At 43.3% G+C, this 19,449-nt stretch overlaps 1 protein-coding gene across 1 annotated transcript in view; it reads right to left on the bottom strand.

Annotated features, from left to right (window-relative positions):
- Nucleotides 1–19,449, bottom strand: part of LOC310939456 (multiple C2 and transmembrane domain-containing protein 1-like) — a 104,530-nt gene that overhangs the window by 5,550 nt on the left and 79,531 nt on the right. The window contains exons 19-22 of the mRNA XM_083904221.1: nt 16,504–16,602; nt 4,421–4,530; nt 2,835–2,944; nt 2,607–2,704 (exon numbers count right to left, since the gene is read on the bottom strand). Of these exons, the coding sequence (XP_083760347.1) occupies nt 2,607–2,704; nt 2,835–2,944; nt 4,421–4,530; nt 16,504–16,602 (417 nt within the window). The remainder of the gene's footprint in view (nt 1–2,606; nt 2,705–2,834; nt 2,945–4,420; nt 4,531–16,503; nt 16,603–19,449) is intronic.

Genomic DNA, 19,449 nt, shown 5'->3' with positions numbered 1-19,449 from the left:
GCAGAATTCATGTGTGAAAGGTCTTTGTGTTTTCAGTGGTGCAGGTTGCTGTGTTGTGTTGTTGCTGTGTTGTTGCTGTGTTGTGTTGTTGCTGTGTTGTGTTGTTGTTGTGTTGTTGCTGTGTTGTGTTGTTGCCTCCCTCTGTCCTCACGTTAAACCAGTAACTTGCTGTCTCCAGGCGTCATGGCTTTATATCCCACTGTGCTGAGAGTCAGAGCTGATAGATTAATCCACACGATCTGAACTCATTAGACAACAGTTTGAATTGTTTATCTTTAAACATTCTGCACCTGATCTAAAACGATGCACCTTCCTCTTCTCGTGTGATTGATGACTTTGCCAAAGTTTCTTTTATACAATCTGGATTCTATAAAGAGCAGAGTGATGATGTGAGTGATGAGAAGCTGTTGCTGCACAGGTTCATGCGTGATGATGGACCGTGGACCAGCACGGTTGCCCTTTGTATATAAAGTCATTAGAAGCTCATCAGTCCTGGCTGCACTGAAGCACCTGCATATGATGTGGAACAGTAGCCTGACACACCTCCAACCCACCTTAAAGCTGTGTGTGTGTCAGTGTGTGTCAGTGTGTGTCAGTGTGTTGGGTCACACCAGGGCCCTAAAATAGCACTTCATTAATTATCCAGGGTGTCAGACAGTCGGCCCCTCTGCACCACTGCCAGTGGGTGCCATGGGCATCTGCCCCTCAGGGGTTGCTCCATTTGGACCCTGACACCCCTTCGTATCGGCCTGAGAGCCTCAAGGGCTTAATCCCCACGGAAGGCTTTGACCCAGCAAGGCAGGGGCAGGCAATGAGGTGAAGCCACCACCGGAGGCAGCGGCGGGTCACCGTGTAGATCAGAACGTCCTGGTCTGTTTTTAGCAAATGACAGCAGAGCAGAAAACTAACCATTGGATTCAATCTGGCATTTATTAGCAAACTTTCAGTTCTTTATCAGGCAACAAAAAAGGCCATCGACGCGTTAATGACATTATTTTATGAATACAAATAACTCTAGCATGCCCTTAACTAATTAAAACTAGTCGTCTTCAGCAATCAGTCAACTCTACTTACGATATATGTCCCTTATTTTTTACTCCATTCTCCATTTCCACCCTCACAAATGTCTATTCTTACCCTTCGTCACCCACATGATTCAGTAAGGCTCCAAACTGTCAGTAAAACCTGGCAACAATTACCACCATTCCACCAGCTGCAGCAATAACTGTTACAGTAGCACTTAAAGTCTTACTTATACAGTAGGCACAACTCCAGCAGCATGGGCACCAGACCAGAGCAGCATGTCTGCCCCCACCTTCCCTCGCCAGCAGGCCCTCATTAGGGGTCTTGTAAAGACCTGGTACCTGCCGGCTCTGGGCCTCAACACCACTCAGCTCCTCCAGGCTCCAGGTGTGTAAGGTGGCTGCTCTTTACCAGAGGGGACAGCTTGGGCTCATTTAAGCCAGTGGCTACCTGCCCTGTGCCGACTGCTTCAGCAGGCCCCAGAAACTGTAAAACGGTATGGGGTAGAACACGAGGGGCTGGCAGTGGTGTGTGGAGGAGCAAGGATTATGACCCTGTAAAGATGAAAGAAGTCACAGGCAACAAGCGATCAAAGAGGAAGTGTGTTAGTCCTGATGTGGGGGGGGGGGGGGGGGGACTGGACCGACGTGGCCCCGGGTCGTTGGGCTTGAGCCTGAATGTGTGCTTGTGTGTTTGTGTGAATTGAACTGGGCTCAGCGGGGCTTAACGGCCACAGCGGACACCATCGGGCCTGGATAAACCCAACACTTTCACAAGCTGCTGCTTAATTGCAGTTTAAACTGCACTTTGTCCCGAGCAGCACAGCATGTTACACACATGCACCGACACCGTGATATTTCACCCAAACCGAGCATCTGTAATCAGAGTCAGCCACAGAGTTAATCTGATTCCACAGTTAGTGTAGACGCAAAACCGCATGAGGTCGACTAACTGTTGGTTTACGCTCTGTTCAAATTACCAGCAACGCTAGAAAACAACAGTGGGAATGTGTGAGTGTTTGTGTTTGTGTTTGGAGTAAATCAGCGTTAAACACATTAAACACACTTAACCATTACTTAACCATACTACACAGCTGTAGCCATGTATTTGGAAACTAGAGCTGCAACTAACGATTATTTTCATCATCGAATAATCTGTCGCTTATTTTCTAGATGAATCAAATGATCAGATAAAAAGTTGAAAAATGTTGATCTCAAACCTGGAAATGATGATGTTCTCAAACAAACTGATTTATTTTTCATGATTTCTTTGTGATGGAGCAAAGAATCCAGAAAATATTCAAATTTAAGACGCTGATCAAGTCATTGTTTCAGTCCTGTTGGAAGCTGAAGTGGACGTGGAAGTTTTTAAAAGCAAAAACAAGAAAAAGACTTTCAAACTAAAAGACGTCTGTGTGTTAAAACCATGGATCGACATAAATAAACCCAGATAAAATACAAGAGGAAGAGACAGCGTTTGAGGAGGAAAGAGGAAAAGATGGAGGTGAAACAAAAATGATCCCTGACCCGCGTCCCTGTGTGGATCTGACAGATGATGAGATAAAGTGGATAAAGTTCACCCACCACTTGTACATCTGATGGCACTCTGGACAGAAAGTCTAGCAGCTCGTTGTTGTCTATTGTATAAGGATCTCGCAGCTTCTTGGTGAATTTATTCACGCCTGTAGAGACAGAAAAAAACAGGACAAAGTCTAATAAGAATGTAGCTGAGATACAAAAAAGATCCACAGATCTGCTCAGATGCAGATTTCAATTCCTTTGCATATTTCTTATTATTGGACATCAGCTCACCCCAGGCCAACACGATGTATCGCAGAGGGATGAAGTAGACGGCGATGGTGGCCCCTCCCAGAGCCACGATGGCTAACCAACTTAAGAAAGGCACAGTCCAGTTAAATGTGCTGTAAAGAGAGACATGAAAGTGTCTCTGGTTAAGTTAAGATAACAAAGAGTGTATTTTTCATCAATAACAAGCTGAAATACAAACTCCTCACACCTCCCAGAAATGCACAGAAGCAAATAAGTTTACTGAGTTTTACAGGTCAGCATTGTTGGCTGAAAATGGGCAATGACTCAGAGGGAAATGGGCTCAGTGTTACAGAAAACACAGGTCACAGCTATTTTAGTTTTGTTTTACAATAGAAAATAAAATAAAATTCTGTGGACTTAGAGCCTTTAATCAAACCCAGCTCCATGTTTTTCATGAGCTTCAGATCTACTGTAGGAACAATGTGTCTTTAATCAAGGACACACATGATTTAGGTGATCGATCATGTGATCTTCTGTGAGATCAGTGGCTCTGATGACTGCTGACAAATTAGCCTCTGGGGGAAACTGTGTGACTACGTCATCAACAGTGACGCTATAAATGGATGAAAAGCGGGAATAATTCTGAGATTAATTTCAATCCAGCCTTTAACACCAAGCAAGGACCAGAAACAAGGACACAACGAAACGGGTGACGTCAGCAGTGATGATTCACTGGTGTTCAGACGTTTGAACCAAGAAAAAGAAACACATGGATCCACATACATGTAAGTTATGTGTTTGAGTTCTTTGTGTTTGTAACACAGTCTCAGCTGTGCACATTTGATTATTTTAATGTCACTTTCATAGAAGGTTAGACGTGAACATGTTGGAGGCAAAACTTTAAAAGAAAGTCACAATATAACTCAGTAAAACTCTGTTGCTGACGCACAGATAACAGGTTGGAAAAAGACTTGGTGTGTAAATACCTTCAGACAGTGACAAAGAATTCACTTTCTCTTTGTTCTGTTTCTTAAAGCAAAGCTGGCAACAACGGAGCTGCAGCTGCAGACAGTATCAGTATCTAGTCTAGACTGGATTAATGTCTGACGGGATTTTATCACAAGGTTTTTGTTCTATTAACAGTTACCTTCATGTGAATGTGGTTGAATTAAAAAAATGACAGCCAATGCATGTTTTTGCTCGTTCATGGGTCAAACCAAATGAACATAACTACAGTATTTTGCCTGTTATACATCTGCTCCTGTCCTTTTTTCAGCTCCTCCTTCTTCCCCTCTGACCCCCAGTCTTTCACCACAACCGGCCCAGGCACATTAGATCTAGTTCTTCCAGAGATTTCCTTCTGTTCAAAGGTAGTTTTATTCTCTTGGGTTGTGTCTATTCTATAATACTGTGAGGTCTCTGTCTCACTGTGTAAAGAACCCCTGGATAATGTGATGATTTGCTTGTGTTGGGTGTCACACTGTTTCCCAGAGAGCAGCACTGACTTACTCTCAGTTAAGATGGCAAAGGGGAAGTGGGACAACCTGGCATTGTGAGGAGAACACTGGGATGTGAGGTGCGGTGCAGAGTGGAGTCGGCCGAGTGCCGAGGACAAGCTTACGACTCACTTCTTTATCCTCTCGCCATAGGAGGCCACTTCATCCAGAGCATTCTGCACGCTGATGCACACGTCCTGAATGGCGTAAAGCTTGTTCATGAAGCCCTTTCTCTCCGAGTCCTGCGAGAGGACAGATAGAGGTGTAAGCGAGGGACACCCAAAGAAAAAGAGGGGTGGGAAGGGAAGTGAAGAGAAGGGAGGAAGAGGGATGAAGAAGAAAGACGAGTCTCCACAAAGACATCTTTGAGAAAAACAATACATTTTAAATAGCGTCAAAGATTTGAAGTGGGGAAGCCAAATCACAGGATATCCTGCATGAACTGACGGAGTGAGTTTTATTCCAGGCAGTAATATAAAGAGATATAAAGTCAGCAGAACAAATCACAATGTTTTTCTCCTCACTAAAGCTCACACAGAAAAATTTGAATATGTGGAATCCAGAGGCAGAATTAAACTGAAAGCTGAATAGATGCATCAATCCTTAGTCTGTGTTTCTCTGCTGCCAAGACAGCGAAGAGGAAGGAGGATCTACAGCCTTCTATTGTTCTGTTGGCTGGAAACGTGTGATGATGTCACAGCTGTGACGTCATCATCATCCTTATTAACATCAGACATGAGGAGCTCTTCCTTTTTAACTTGTGATGGTTGAGAACTGTTGTGTGAGGGCAGTAGACTGTAAATCTCCCTCCACCTTCACAGACACAGTGACACTTTAAAGAAGTCATGCAACAGTCAACAAGCTGCCAACTGTCCAACTGTCCAACTGTCCATAGGTCCGACTGTCGGACGTGGACAGAATGAGATGATGGAGAGTGATGTAGAGCAGACTATGCCTGTGATTGGTGGTCATGCTCAGGAGAACATATGTGACCAGAGATATTATCATCGTCATTGTCAGGAAGTGAAATATTTCATAACGAAATCAAGTTCAAGCACAAAATCACACCATGTGATCTTTTCTTGTTGAATCATTCATTCTCTCACATATTTATTGTATTAAAGGTCACATAGAGTGGTCCTGTTGCACATATATGTTAGTTATGGAGGTCTACTTACATACATTAACTTGTTTTTATGCTCAAAAACCTCCTAGTTTCTGTAAACAAGCCGATAGAAATCCTCTTTTCTGACGCTGTTTCCCAGCCGCGATATTTAAGACATAAATCTCACCCCCAGAAGACAGAGTCTTGTGATTGGCCAGTACCCGGAAGTGACATAATCAGCACACCTGCTCTCAGAAGCACAGCTCCCCCCTCTGGAACGGTGGATGCACTGCTCCTCATTATCAAAACATTGTTTTAACAGTGTTTAAAAATAGCTTCTTCACGACTCCCCGCCTCAGTCCCTTTGACGACCTTTGACCCGGAGTCAGACCCAGAGTCAGAAGACACTATCGCTCGTGAAACACCTCCACAACGGACGTTATTCTTCTTCTGTGGTTCAATGTACGCAACCAGATGTGCCCGGACTAGTGCGGGCACATCTGGTCCGGGCACAAGCCAAGTTCTCTAGTGGACTAGAGAACTTGGCTTGTTGTCTGTTCGAGTCACTGCCAGGTCAAGGGCTGTGGTTCCCCTGAGCCATGTACCCAATCCCCATTGCTCATTGTTAATTGGACATTCTAAATTGACCTCAGCCACGGGGGGGTGGGGGTGGGGGGGCACATCTAGTTCCGGTCCCAAGCCTGGATAAATGGAAGGGTTGCATCAGAAACCCAAATCTTCACTGATAACAAAGGTACAGTCAGTTTTTTAGTTGTGGCCCTGCTTGACTCAGCTTCTACCGCCTCTTAATTCAGACAAATAAAAGTAGTTAAAACACAGAAGAGTTAGAGAAACCCCAGGATGATGAAACTCGTGCTTTTCTTTTGACAGAGAAAAGAACGTACAGTATAAATATGGCTGGTTATTGATGAAGGAGAGAAATAGGAGAAATAAAACTCCGACTAATCCTTGTCACTGTAACCAAAGAAGACAGCAAAGGAATGGAAAACCTGAAACCTCCAGGACCTCAGAGGACTTCACCCCCTGCCTCCACCTCCTCACCACAACCCTCCCACTGAGTCCCAATCCACCAGCTTCTTTTTTGCTCTCCATCCCAGATCAGATAATATGAAAAATGAAGCGTGGAGCAGTCGCAGCGACCACATGGCCTCTCCAGAAAAACCACACAAGACAAATAGATATAATTAGACCGAGTCCCTGGGTTATTTTTCTTCGCAAATATTTTACAAGACTCCCTTTCTTTCTTCCTCCATCTCCCCTTTCCTTTAGAGTCCATCTGTTTTTCATTGCCCGCTCAAACAAATCTCAGAACGCAGGGTCCATTGTGCTGGGTTAGGCCGAGCCGGGCCGGGCCGGGCCGGGTCATTTTATTTTTGGACTCAGGGGAAAGTGTTTGAGGGCCAGGGGAGTGGTGTGAGAGAGCAGGCGGGGGTGGAGAGGATAAGTCAGAGGTCGTCAGCGTATAAACCATTGCCACATGCCCCTCGGACTGTGGTCTGACTCCTATTTCCTGTCTTCAAACAGGACTCTGGGAGGCGGGAGGTAGCAATAACACAGAGGGCCACGGAGAGCCTTGTTTTCCCAGCTTCTCTGCACACTGTGCACATATGGAGCCAGGCAACCTGTTCTTATAATGCAACCTAATATGCACAAAACACACACACCCTACAGCTATTAGATAAGCTTGATGTGCACACCTGGTCTTGCTGTGTGACTCCACAAACAATATTTCATCCTGACACACATCAGACAGTGAGGGCCTTTGACTTTTACAAGCACTTCCTTTCACAGTGAACAAATTTGTTGTGGACTGAAACGTCAGCGCTGATCGATGGAGCTGATGCAGAAATATGAGCAGGGCATTCACGCTCGTCACAGCAGGGCCGGCCCAAGCCTTTATGGGGCCCTGGGCAGAATTTGATTTTGGGCCCCCCTTCCACCACCTGTGCTTGACTGTTATTGATACATGTGTTGTTTTATACTTTACACCAAACTAGTGTCACTTTTGTTTTTTAGAGTGCAGCAACATCACAAACGTGTCCTGGTATTGAGTGAAGCACTGATGTCACTTTTCCACATGATCCATTACTATAGTACATCCTCAATGTGGGCGGAGTCATCATAGACATGCAAAGGTTTCTGGTCTAAATGTTGGAGATGAACATGTTTTCGGGAGCTTTAATCTACAGTTCACCATTGTTTGGTTTGATTCTTGTGTCGGACGTCGTGCTCATGACTCTCCCAGTGACGACGTCACATACGGTATCAGCTCAGTTCTCTTGGAACCTCCACAGAGTACTACAGAAAGTACCAGATACCAGGTTCTATCACTAATGGGAAAGCAAGATAACTGTTCTGTGCAGAGACGAGGAGCTTTGGTGTGAAAAGTGAAGCAGTTTAATGACTTTGATTTTAAACCTTAGAACAAATGTACAAACATGTACTAAATGAACAAATCTTCAACACTACTTAGATATTTGAATATATCTAAATGTTTAATTCACTTATGCCTTGGGCCGACTGTGCTCACAAGACCAAACAACAACAACAATATTTTAAAGCATTGAGCTTTAAATAATTAACATGAATAGAATGCAGCATGGCCTGCTGATTTACTTAAAGGTCCATTGTGTTGCATTAAAGGTGAGTGAATGTATCACACATAAGTGAATAAGACACAGACATTTATTGTTTTGTTTGTACTTTAAGATGCAATAAAAACAAGTAATATTACTAATATTATAACTGGACTACTTATTACTTTACATTGCTTTTTTCAAATTCACACACTGATGAAAAGTGATGACACACTCACTGATCACACTGATCACACTGATCACACTGATCACACCTGCTCAGCTTACACTGACGTAAAATGGTATCAAGTGCAGAAATATCACAAAGTGAATGTGGGATATTTGAACCTTAAAGACAGATTTACACGTCCTTGAAGAAAACTCCATCCTATCATTACTGTAAAGTAAAGCCACTCATTTTGGTCACATGTGTGTATGTGTTAACCACGTTAGCTTTATTATGAGAACACGCATGTTTTGTTTTGTTTTTTTGGTCCGAACCGACTTCCAGTCCCACCCAGAACCAGGAACTGAGTGTTTACAGGAGCCTGGAGGCCTGTGTGTCCAGCTGCCTCCATCTCTGTGTCTGTCAGGGAAACTAAGTGAGTTTGTTTGTAGACCTGAAGGCGAAGCTAATAAAGTTAAATCGCTGAGGTCTTTGACTTGGCCTGAGTCACAAAGTAAACTCCACATCCTGAGTGTTGTGATGCTGCTGCACAGCTTTCATCACACACAGTCATCAGTTTTGCATTATGCATCGAGGATCATTGACCATATTAAGGTCCATATCTGTGTCTTCTGACAGTCACTGTAATGTCCTCACATAGTAAAATATTGAACACAGACTCCTGACCTTCACTCTTTACTCTTTAACTGTATTCTAAGACTATTAAAGAGTACATGTGCATCCATGTCCTCTCTGTGTTTGTGATTCCTCCAACAATTTTTTAATTCCCCCATTTTCCACATTATGTGCATGTTTGGTTGGTGTTTGTTGAAAATCAATGAACAAAGAAAGCTTTAGGGATGAAACTGTAAAATATCACAGTGAGACTTAAACAAAGTCACAAACTCAAAATGTATAAACATTTCAAAGCAACCAGGGCTGATTTGTCAGGAAGTTAAATGTGAAGATTTTCTGCTTTATTTGCTCTTTTGAACAAATCAAAACATTTGAGAAACACTGAGCAACATTTTCTGACATTTTCTCAACTACTCAATTCATTGAGAAAACAATCCCAAAAACACACCCCAAAGCAACTTAAAGTACAAACAACAAAGACACAAAGACACAAGCGTTCATCACCAGAGACAAACAGAAGAGCAGGAGCAGAGAGCTTAAATACACAGGACACAGGTGAAGATCATTAGAAACAGGTGAATCCAATCAGCAAACAATCACAGCAGCAGAAAACTAACAAAGACGGTTTAACAAAGAGAAAAACACTAAATAAAAGATGAAGACACACGAGGTAAGAATCTACAAAACACAACACAAGAAAGATCAAATGAATCTAAATGTTTTAACTTCATTTCTTACACTTTAGATGTCAGAGGTTAAAAAGAGCAGCTTTATACTCTGGACTACATCATTAATTATACTTAAAGCTACTGTTTTTGTTGGACTGTAAACACAAAGACACTCTTTTTCTTTTATGATGCTTTATCTTTTGAGAAAGAATCTCTTTAATAATATCAAATATGGCAAAGATTTGTCAGATTGAGTTTATTGACAAAGTTCCTGCAAATACAAACCAAACATTTCAGTTTAAAGTGACACATCACAACTGAAACATGTTTTACTTACATAATACACAACATGATGCATGTTGCATAGTTTAAATGATTATCACATCTTTATAACCTTCTATTTGTGGCCTTTCACAGATAAAATCTAGTGCTCAACTCTGGACTTAACAGTTTCTACTTGTTGAGGGAAATTCTCTCACGCTAAACGCTAAGAAGGTAGAAATATTTAAAGTGTGACCTGGCTTTGTCGGCACAAAGTTACATATTGTAACTATGTTTTAAGGATTGAAGAATAAAGAGACATTGTTTCATCATGATGTCTCGAAGTTTGCGTCATTGTTTCAGTGTCAAATCACCTTAGCACTGAGCCAACAGGCTGCATCATGGGAGTTCTCTCATTGGTGGAGGTGGTGAGGCTCGTTAAACTGCCGATATAAAAGTTTATTGTCGCCAGCATCACCAGACAAGACGTGACAAGATGACGCGCCATCATCCACTGCCTTCGTCTTCTGTTGACAACAATCACAGCAACAGCAGCAGCTGCAATCGAGATCACTGTTCTAAAACCACAGAAACGCAAAATGCTTCCGGTCATCTTCCTCAAAGTAAAGTCTCGAGGGATGAGATTTTACAAGAAAAATGGGATGTTAGACGAGAGACTAGACTTTACGACAATTGTGGCTCATAAGCAAAACACCCTTCAATGGAAACACTTGATTTACTGGTCGATCTACACACTTCCCTGGTGAGGTGTGCAGGAGGCTTCTGGGTACAGAAGCCCCGGGGAAGACCCAGGACTGGCCTGGGAACACCTGGGGACACCTGAGAACACCTGGGAACACCTGGGAACACCTGGGAACCACTGGGAACACCTGGGAACACCTGAGAACACCTCAGGATAGCTGGACGAAGTCTGGGCTTCTCTGCTCAAGCTGCTACCCCCGTGACCCGATCTCAGATAAGCGGTAGAGGATGGATGATGGATGAATGGATGAATGGATGAATGGATGAATGGATGAATGGATGAATGGATGAATGGAAACACAACTAATGAAACAAGATAAAGTCACAGGTGCAGAAACAGCCCACTCAGACTAACCACAATGCACTTTCTGGTAAATTGTGGTAAACTCCTTGAAACACTTGATTAAATATTTAGCAAAGTAAGGATCCATAACTCCTCTGTGTTCTCAGCTCCACTCGTCTCTCAGAGCGATAGCTGCATCACGGTGAAATACATCTATATGCAAAAAAGTGCAAAGTGAGCAGTTGTAAACTTTGCAAAGACAGTTTGTTCTTTACTGACCTAAGGCCTCGAGCTAAACAAGAGAGAGGTCACTGAGGACTTGAGTTAGGACAGACTCAAATATCTGTCCTATATCTACTAGGTAGAAATAGAGAGAGCCATTTGAGAGCATTTTAACCTCCATTGGCGTTGTTCTCCCTGCTGAGTTACCCCATAAAAATGATAAAGCTAACAGTTATACTGCAGCAGCATACGTCCCATCACAGAATGAGTCTGAACCCCCACTGACTCTTTGCTGCTGTGATCAAATTGCACCTGTTTGTCTTTGTGTTTCCTTTTTTCCTCACTCACTCTGGCAGCACAGGAAAAATTCAAATGTCAAATAAAATGTGACAGGATGCTAATATGTGGCTCCCAAAGGGCATCACAACACGCTCTTGTTGATATTGTAAGTGTGTGTCTGTATGTGTGTGTGTGTGTGTGTGTGCGTGCGTGTGTGTGTTGAGGGGGAGAAAAATGCAAAGGTGTTGAGCGAGCGATTTAAGGATAACGCATGTAAAGAACCGAGTCCATACCAGAGTTAGCTAATTAGCATCTGTGGTCCATTCCGGTCTCACAGAGAGGAACGTAGCGTGACAACAAAAAACTACATTGAGTTCAACACAACAGACATCGATGGAGGACGATGAGAGTTAACTGTTCCAACTGTACATTACACTGCATTTCCACTGACAGTTCAGACGACAGTTCATCAAACCCTGGGATAAACCCTGTGGTGGTTTGAGCCCTTGTTTTCCTTTTCACCGGTAAAAAGAGTCACACGATGGTAGACATTGACATAATTCACAGCATGTATGTGTCGCACTGACAGGACAAATGTTTGATGTGTTTCGATGACAGAAGCAAACGTACATGAGATTAAATCTGTAAACTGAGGATTATGTGAATCTATGAGCTTTTCTCTCCTTCTCATACGTTCATATATCATTTGTGCCTCATGGAGGAAGAGGATGAAACTGGGTCACTGTCAACATTCAGGGTGAGTTCAGCTGATTATACACCTGATCTTCATCATCATCATCACATGCAGCTCTTCAGTGACTTCTGCTTCAGCTTCTGACAAAATGACTCTTTTTCTTTTATGATGCTTTATCTTTTGAGAAATAAAGTTTAACGTTTAGGTTTAAAGTGACACATCACAGCTGAAACATGTTTTACTAAGATAATACACAACATAATGCATGTTGCATAAGTTCAATGGCTGAACTCTGGCTGATTACACACCTGATCTTCATCATCTTCATCATCATCATCATCATCATCTCCTCATTTTCATCATATCATTAAAGGTCCATTATGTACAATTTGGGTGAATTTGTTTTTATGTGGGATAAATATTTAAATGAGGAGAATCATCAGATTTTTTTTTTCAAAGATCACTTTGACTTTCTTTATCTGACAGTTATTCACCTGTTCAGGGTTAGGATTAAGATTTACCTGAATATCAACTCCAATATTTGCTAAACAACCTTTTGTTTGTTCACCACTGTGTTTGTATCACAGTGGTGAACAGGACTGGCTGCTGATTGGTTGCTGTATTGTTGCACTCAGGTATAAGCCACGCCCACAGACACCACCTCAGTGTCTGAAATCATATAATTTACTTTCTTCCAATGTCTGTTTATTTTCAATTGAACAAGTTAAAGCAAAACTTCAGCCTGAGCAGAAAATTGCTGATCCATCACAATCACAAACACCTGAGTAAAACCACAGTGACCTCAAATGACCCAGCATGACCTCAGTGTCAGGCTCTGGCATAAGACATTAAATACACCCCCCTAGTGGTTGGGGAGGGAATGTCACAAATAAAATGAGACATGACACAGAGAGTGGCCTTCATGAGAATCAGGACAGGATGAGACTGTGACTCCAGAGTCTCTCAAATCACTGATTTAATCCCATATTTCAACATCTAATCCACTCATGAATTTGGGAAATAATCTCTATTTCTCTCCTTCTCTTGTTTTTATTCTAAACACAAATTTGTGCTTAGAATAAAATGCACTGCAAACACACACACACATACACACACACATACACACACATATACAAAGGCCGTAGTAAAAGATATGAATGGGTTCTTCACTCCCACAGGTCCACATGGATGAATGTGAGAAGACTATGTATATGTGTACTGTGTGTGTGTGTGTGATCTCGCTGAGATCACCCACCGTGCACACACACACACACACACACACATCTGAAGGTGGAGCAGACACAGATTAATCAGATTCCCTCAGCGAGGATAAATATACATGTATGTAAAAAAGAAAAGAAAGAAAGAGTGATAGAGGGAAATAAAAGGTAGAGCTTTGACCTCTGCTTCCTCTAAAGAGGAGTGTGTGTGTGTGTGTGTGTGTGTGTGTGTGTGTGTGTGTGTGTGTGTGTGTGTGTGTGTGTGTGTGTGTGTGTGTGTGTGTGTGTCGGTGGCAGGAGGTTGGTGCCACTGATCATCTTTTTCCCGCCTCCCTTTGGGAACTCTCATCACCTCCACCACACCAGAGACTCCATCACACTCAAGGTCACACACACACACACACACACACAGTTTGAGCAGCTATTCTTGTCAGGACACTGCACTGATATGAACTTCAAACCCTAACCAGTGAAGGTGAGTATGATATAGGACGATATCTGATACACTGATATATTGGGAGTATTTGGGCCAATGACTGTACAAAAGTACACAATTCACATATCTGTCCTTTACTTTATTTACTTTTACTCCACTGAATTTCCCCTAACTCTCCTTACCATCAAATCAGAAGAAGAAGAGTTGGTAATGGTCTATATTTAAACTTTAGTAAAATCACGTGACTCACTTTGTTTGATCAAAGTTCAAAGATTTAAAATGTGCATTCTGACACCCAGCAAAACTACTTTGTATCCTATTGAAGGATGAACTAACCCTGTCCTACATGTATGTAAATATATATATATATATATTAACATACATATGTATGTATATATATATATATATATATATATATATTTAAATTTGCAGAGAAGAACAATCAAAATAGATTATGCATAATTACATTGCTTAAAAATGTCATGACTTTAAATCTGATTATAATCTTATTTGGGTTAAATTACACCTGACTCATTATCTCGCGCTCTAAAACTTAAAGTTTACCTTTTAATTACAGCGACTGACCTGACAGCAAGGACGCATCGCTGTGAAGACAAGGATCACAAAAAGTAAATAAAATAATAAAATATGCATCTTTTCTGTGCTCATTACACATTTATGACTCTTGTTAAAAGAAAAGGTGGCGGCTGCTTTCTTACATGTCTGACTTTCAAATTCAGACGACAGTGTGTGTGTGTGTGTGTGCGTGTGTGCGTGTGTGTGTGCGTGCGTGCGTGTGTGCGTGCATGCGTGTGTGTGTGTGTGGGGGGGGGGGGGGGGTGTGTGTGTGTGTGTGTGTGTGTGTGTCTTCCATGTTCCACATCCTGTTTGGTGAGCTCCTCACCTACGGTGCAACACAACAAGGACTCGTCATGATCCTTTGATGCATAGTTCATCAGTCACAAAGTTCAGTTGTTTAAGTCTTACACTTGTTTACGTGTATGTGTGTGTGTGTGTGTGTGTGTGTGTGTGTGTGTGTGTGTGTGTGTGTGTGTGTGTGTGTGTGTGTGCATGTGCGTGTGTTTCAGAACATATTAGTGCATTAAGCATAATGAGCAGAGGGATTTGCTTTCATAACTGATGAAATAGTTTGGCTGTTTCTGCACAAACTATTAAGAACAAGCGTGCAAACACACACACACACAAACACACACACACACACAGGTTTGCCAATCTATTCTTCTGAGGACACTACATTGACTTGGACAGCCTAAAGCTCTGCAGCCTGTGACTCTCGATCAGTACAGTGAACAGTGTTGATTTAGCATAAAGACAGCCACACTTCTTCTTCTACACTTTCAAGTCAACATGGATTCTGATTAAAAAGGAGATTACATATTTTTTAAGAAAAGAGGTTAAAAAGTGTGAAAAGAACTCTTACCTCTGAAAGAGAAAGAAAAAAACAGAATCTCTATCTTCAAGTGTATTTTTGGAATTCAAAAACAACAACTATGTGTATATTTTATTCCCTTATGGCTGTTGTCACTTCACATATTATTCAAATATTCAAAACAAGTGGGAAAACTCCCCCAGCGTCGCCCTTGAACTGCACCACAATCCCACAAGAAAGCATAGCTGACTCTGTTCAGTGAAACAGGTCTAACGTGAACAAAGACGTCAGACAAACAACACAAGACACAAGACACAAGACACAAGACACAAGATACAAGACACAAGATACAAGATACGCTCCTGTGAAGCTCAAGCCATCGCTGTAAAGAGCAAGAGAGGGAGGACTCCAGGCTCAGGCTCAGGCTCAAACTCAGGCTCAGGTTCAGGCTCAGGTTCAGGCTCAGGCTCAGGCTCAGGCTCAGGCTCAGGTTCAGGGGCCCAGCGTGCAGTGAGACACAGACAGGAAACAAGGTGCTGGACAACAAAACCCCGACAGACACCAGGCCGTAGGACAGACACCTGGACAGACACCTGGACACACACCAGGCCGTAGGACACACACCTGGACAGACACCTGGACAGACACCAGGCCGTAGGACAGACACCTGGACACACACCAGGCCGTAGGACAGACACCTGGACACACACCTGGACACACACCTGGACACACACCTGGACACACACCAGGCCGTAGGACAGACACCTGGACACACACCTGGACACACACCTGGACACACACCAGGCCGTAGGACAGACACCTGGACACACACCTGGACAGACACCTGGACACACACCAGGCCGTAGGACAGACACCTGGACAGACACCTGGACAGACACCAGGCCGTAGGACAGACACCTGGACACACACCTGGACACACACCTGGACACACACCAGGCCGTAGGACAGACACCTGGACACACACCAGGCCGTAGGACAGACACCTGGACACACACCTGGACACACACCTGGACAGACACCAGGCCATAGGACAGACACCTGGACACACACCAGGCCGTAGGACAGGACACCTGGACAGACACCTGGACAGACACAGGCCGTAGGACACACACATGGACACACACCAGGCCGTAGGACACACACCTGGACAGACACCTGGACAGACACCTGGACAGACACCTGGACAGACACAGGCCGTATGACACACACCTGGACACACACCAGGCCGTAGGACAGACACCTGGACACACCCCGACAGACACCTGGACAGACACCAGGCCGTAGGACAGACACCTGGACACACACCAGGCCGTAGGACAGACACCTGGACACACACCTGGACACACACCAGGCCGTAGGACAGACACCTGGACACACACCTGGACAGACACCAGGCCGTAGGACAGACCGTAAGACAGTGACACACATGGTCAGTGCCAGGAGCCGCACACACACACACACACATGCCCACTTACCACCATGGTTCGTATCCACTCAAAGTGCCAGGAAGCCAACATATCCTCGAGGATATGGTTTTTATCACAGCTGTCCTCCCACGGGCCAGGTTTACGGTCCTTGTGGATAAATTACAGTTAGATTTTCTCTTTATAATCCACAGACATTGAGGTGAAAGTTAGAGCCTTTTACGTGGAGCTGATGTTGACCAGAGCAGCCATTCACAAAGTGTGGGTCGTAAATATGAATGAATATGTGTTGATTCTGTTAATGTGTCAGTCCACTCACTGTTCATGTTCTCATTTTTACTCATATAACTTGTTATTTATGTTGATTACACACTGTGTTGTGAAGATAAACCTTTAAAATATGACATGGAGTCCAGCTGTAATAACCACACACACACACGCACACACACACACACACACACACACACAGGAATTACTGTTCCTAGTCTCTTGTGTTGATCAAAGGTTTTCAGATTTTCTAAGTGAGGCCCAGCAGTTTGTGAATGTCTGAACCAGACGATACAGCATTGCTCTCTTAGCTTGAAGGAGATTAGGTTTAAACTGGACCATAGACGTACGTATGTAATCGATAATAATAATAATAACTATATTTGGACAAGTGGACAACAGAGGAGAGGAGAATCCAGTAATAATCTGCAATGACAATGTTGAGTATAATATAAACAGTTATTTCAGGTACTTGGACCAAAACTAGGGAAAAAAAGACCCAGAAAAAAACCACCAAGTTTCATTTAAATAACAAAAGCCAGAGTTAAAGTCGAAGCGTCAGGAGAAAAGCAGAGAGTCTGAGATTGAAGGAGAAATGACAGGAAGCCAAAGACAAAGAAAGAGAAGAGTGAATCTGTGGGGAATAGATGATCCACCTGATGTGAGAGGAAGACAAATAAACAATGCAGTGTGTTTTGCACACAGAGACAATCGCCCTGTACGACTCCTTCACCCTCCTCCTTTGTTTCCAGTCCTGCCTCCATTAGCCAAACATGATTAAAATGCACTTCCTACCAGCAAACACACACACACACACACACACACACACACACACACACACGGGAAAAATGAGGCGGAAAAGTCAAAAGCATCTTTTACAGCGTGAAGCTTTTCATCCTTCACAGTCGGTGAGAAGAAAAAAACACAGACGATGAAAACTTCCCTTTCTCTTCTCCTGAGAAGCTGAAAACACCTCCTGATACCAGAGGACGAACTCTCTGCAATCACAGCATCTCACTCACACTCTGTCCCCAAAACAACATTGTTTTAATTCACACTGATCTTTGTAGAGCAATTACATCGAGGCAAGATGTTGTCTGAGCGATCGGCGCTGTGTCTGTAGTGACTGTCTGCTGTGTCTGTAGTGACTGTCTGCTGTGTCTGCACTGACTGTCTGCTGTGTCTGTAGTGACTGTCTGCTGTGTCTGAAAGTATCTCAGAATGACTTGAAATTCACCATCATAATAGTCGACATCGCCCTGAACAAGGATCTGTTGAAAATATTTGCAAACCTCTTAAGGAATAATTTTAATGAATTTTTGAAAATCAGGAAATGATCCATTTGCCCTGATGCACTTTGACAGTGAGCTGACTTTCTTCTCGAAAACAAAAATTATCTCGGAATGACTCGAAATTTTGTTGTGTCCAGATCTGATGACAGAAAACCTTCCTCAGGACGGATCACAACACAATGTAAACACTGATAACCTCTGATGATCTTCACGCTGACAGAAGCACAAACCTGTTGTCATCAGACTCAGTTAAAACAGAATCAGAATGTTTTTATGAGCCACATCTGAGCTCATGTGTTCATGAGGAGACATGAGCAGCATGTTAAGGTGTGAACAGTGACTGAGGATCGATGCTAATCAAAGGTCTGAACAGGGCCATTATCACTAATTACACCTTTATAATAAGCCTCTGTCTAAGAAGGTCAGAAACACCAGCAGAATAATTATCTCAAGTTTTGACTCAAACAATATAAGTGAGATTAGTGTTTATGAAAAGACTGAAATCAGAATAATATCAACTTTTTATCCACTATCTGCTGTCACACGAGGAAGGGAGGAGGGAGGAGACAAGGAAATGAGTGATAAAGTGACTGCTGCAGGTCCATGTGTGTGTGTGTGTGTGATAGAGATATATAGACATCCATAGAGAAAGAGAGGGAGTGCACTGAGCAGTAAGCCCGTGAGCGCGACATGATTGCAATGTGTATCTTATCGGTGTCAGGTCCTCCTGAGGCGAGTGGAGCCGAGCTGAGCCGAGCAGCAGAGCTTCAGTGACCAGTGGACCGTGTCAGGGTAATCTCCTCACTCTTTCAGCCTCACACACACACACACACACGCTCTCTCTCCCCTTTTTCCACTAAGCTCGCCCTCTGGGAGGCATCTGAGATCTGAGCCACGACACACACACACACACACACACACACACACACACACACACACACCAGGACACTCATATGAACATATTCAAGCACAGAAACAGTTGAACCAATGCAGAGGCCGGAGGTGATTGACTCAGGCCAGCTCTGGACAGTTAACCCCCCCCCCCCCCACACTACATTGCACAGTGAAGCCCCTGCAGACAGTAAGCCTGTAAATATGGGACTGAGTTGCTGCTGCTGCTGCTGATGCTGTTGCTGCTGATGCTGTTGCTGCTGCTGTCCTTCCACCTCACAGCATCTCAGTGTCACTTCAAGCTGCACTGAGGGGACTGAAAGTGCACAAAGGCACTGGAACATAGAATTTCATTAAGGGAGTAAAATAAAAATATAGATGTTATGGGTGATATAACAAGAAAATATGAACTCTGTCCACTACCTATAACTGTAACTGTACTGTGACTGTACTGTAAACTCTAACTGTGACTGTATTGTAACTGTACTGTAATATAAATGTGCATTTTTCTTCACTTGCTCTCTTCCATAGATGTGTTGCACTAATG

Source organism: Microchirus variegatus, assembly GCF_963457635.1.
Source record: "Microchirus variegatus genome assembly, chromosome: 17".
NCBI lineage: Eukaryota > Metazoa > Chordata > Actinopteri > Pleuronectiformes > Soleidae > Microchirus > Microchirus variegatus.
Note: the sequence above shows the minus strand (reverse complement) of the source record. Positions and strands in the feature narration are given on the sequence as shown.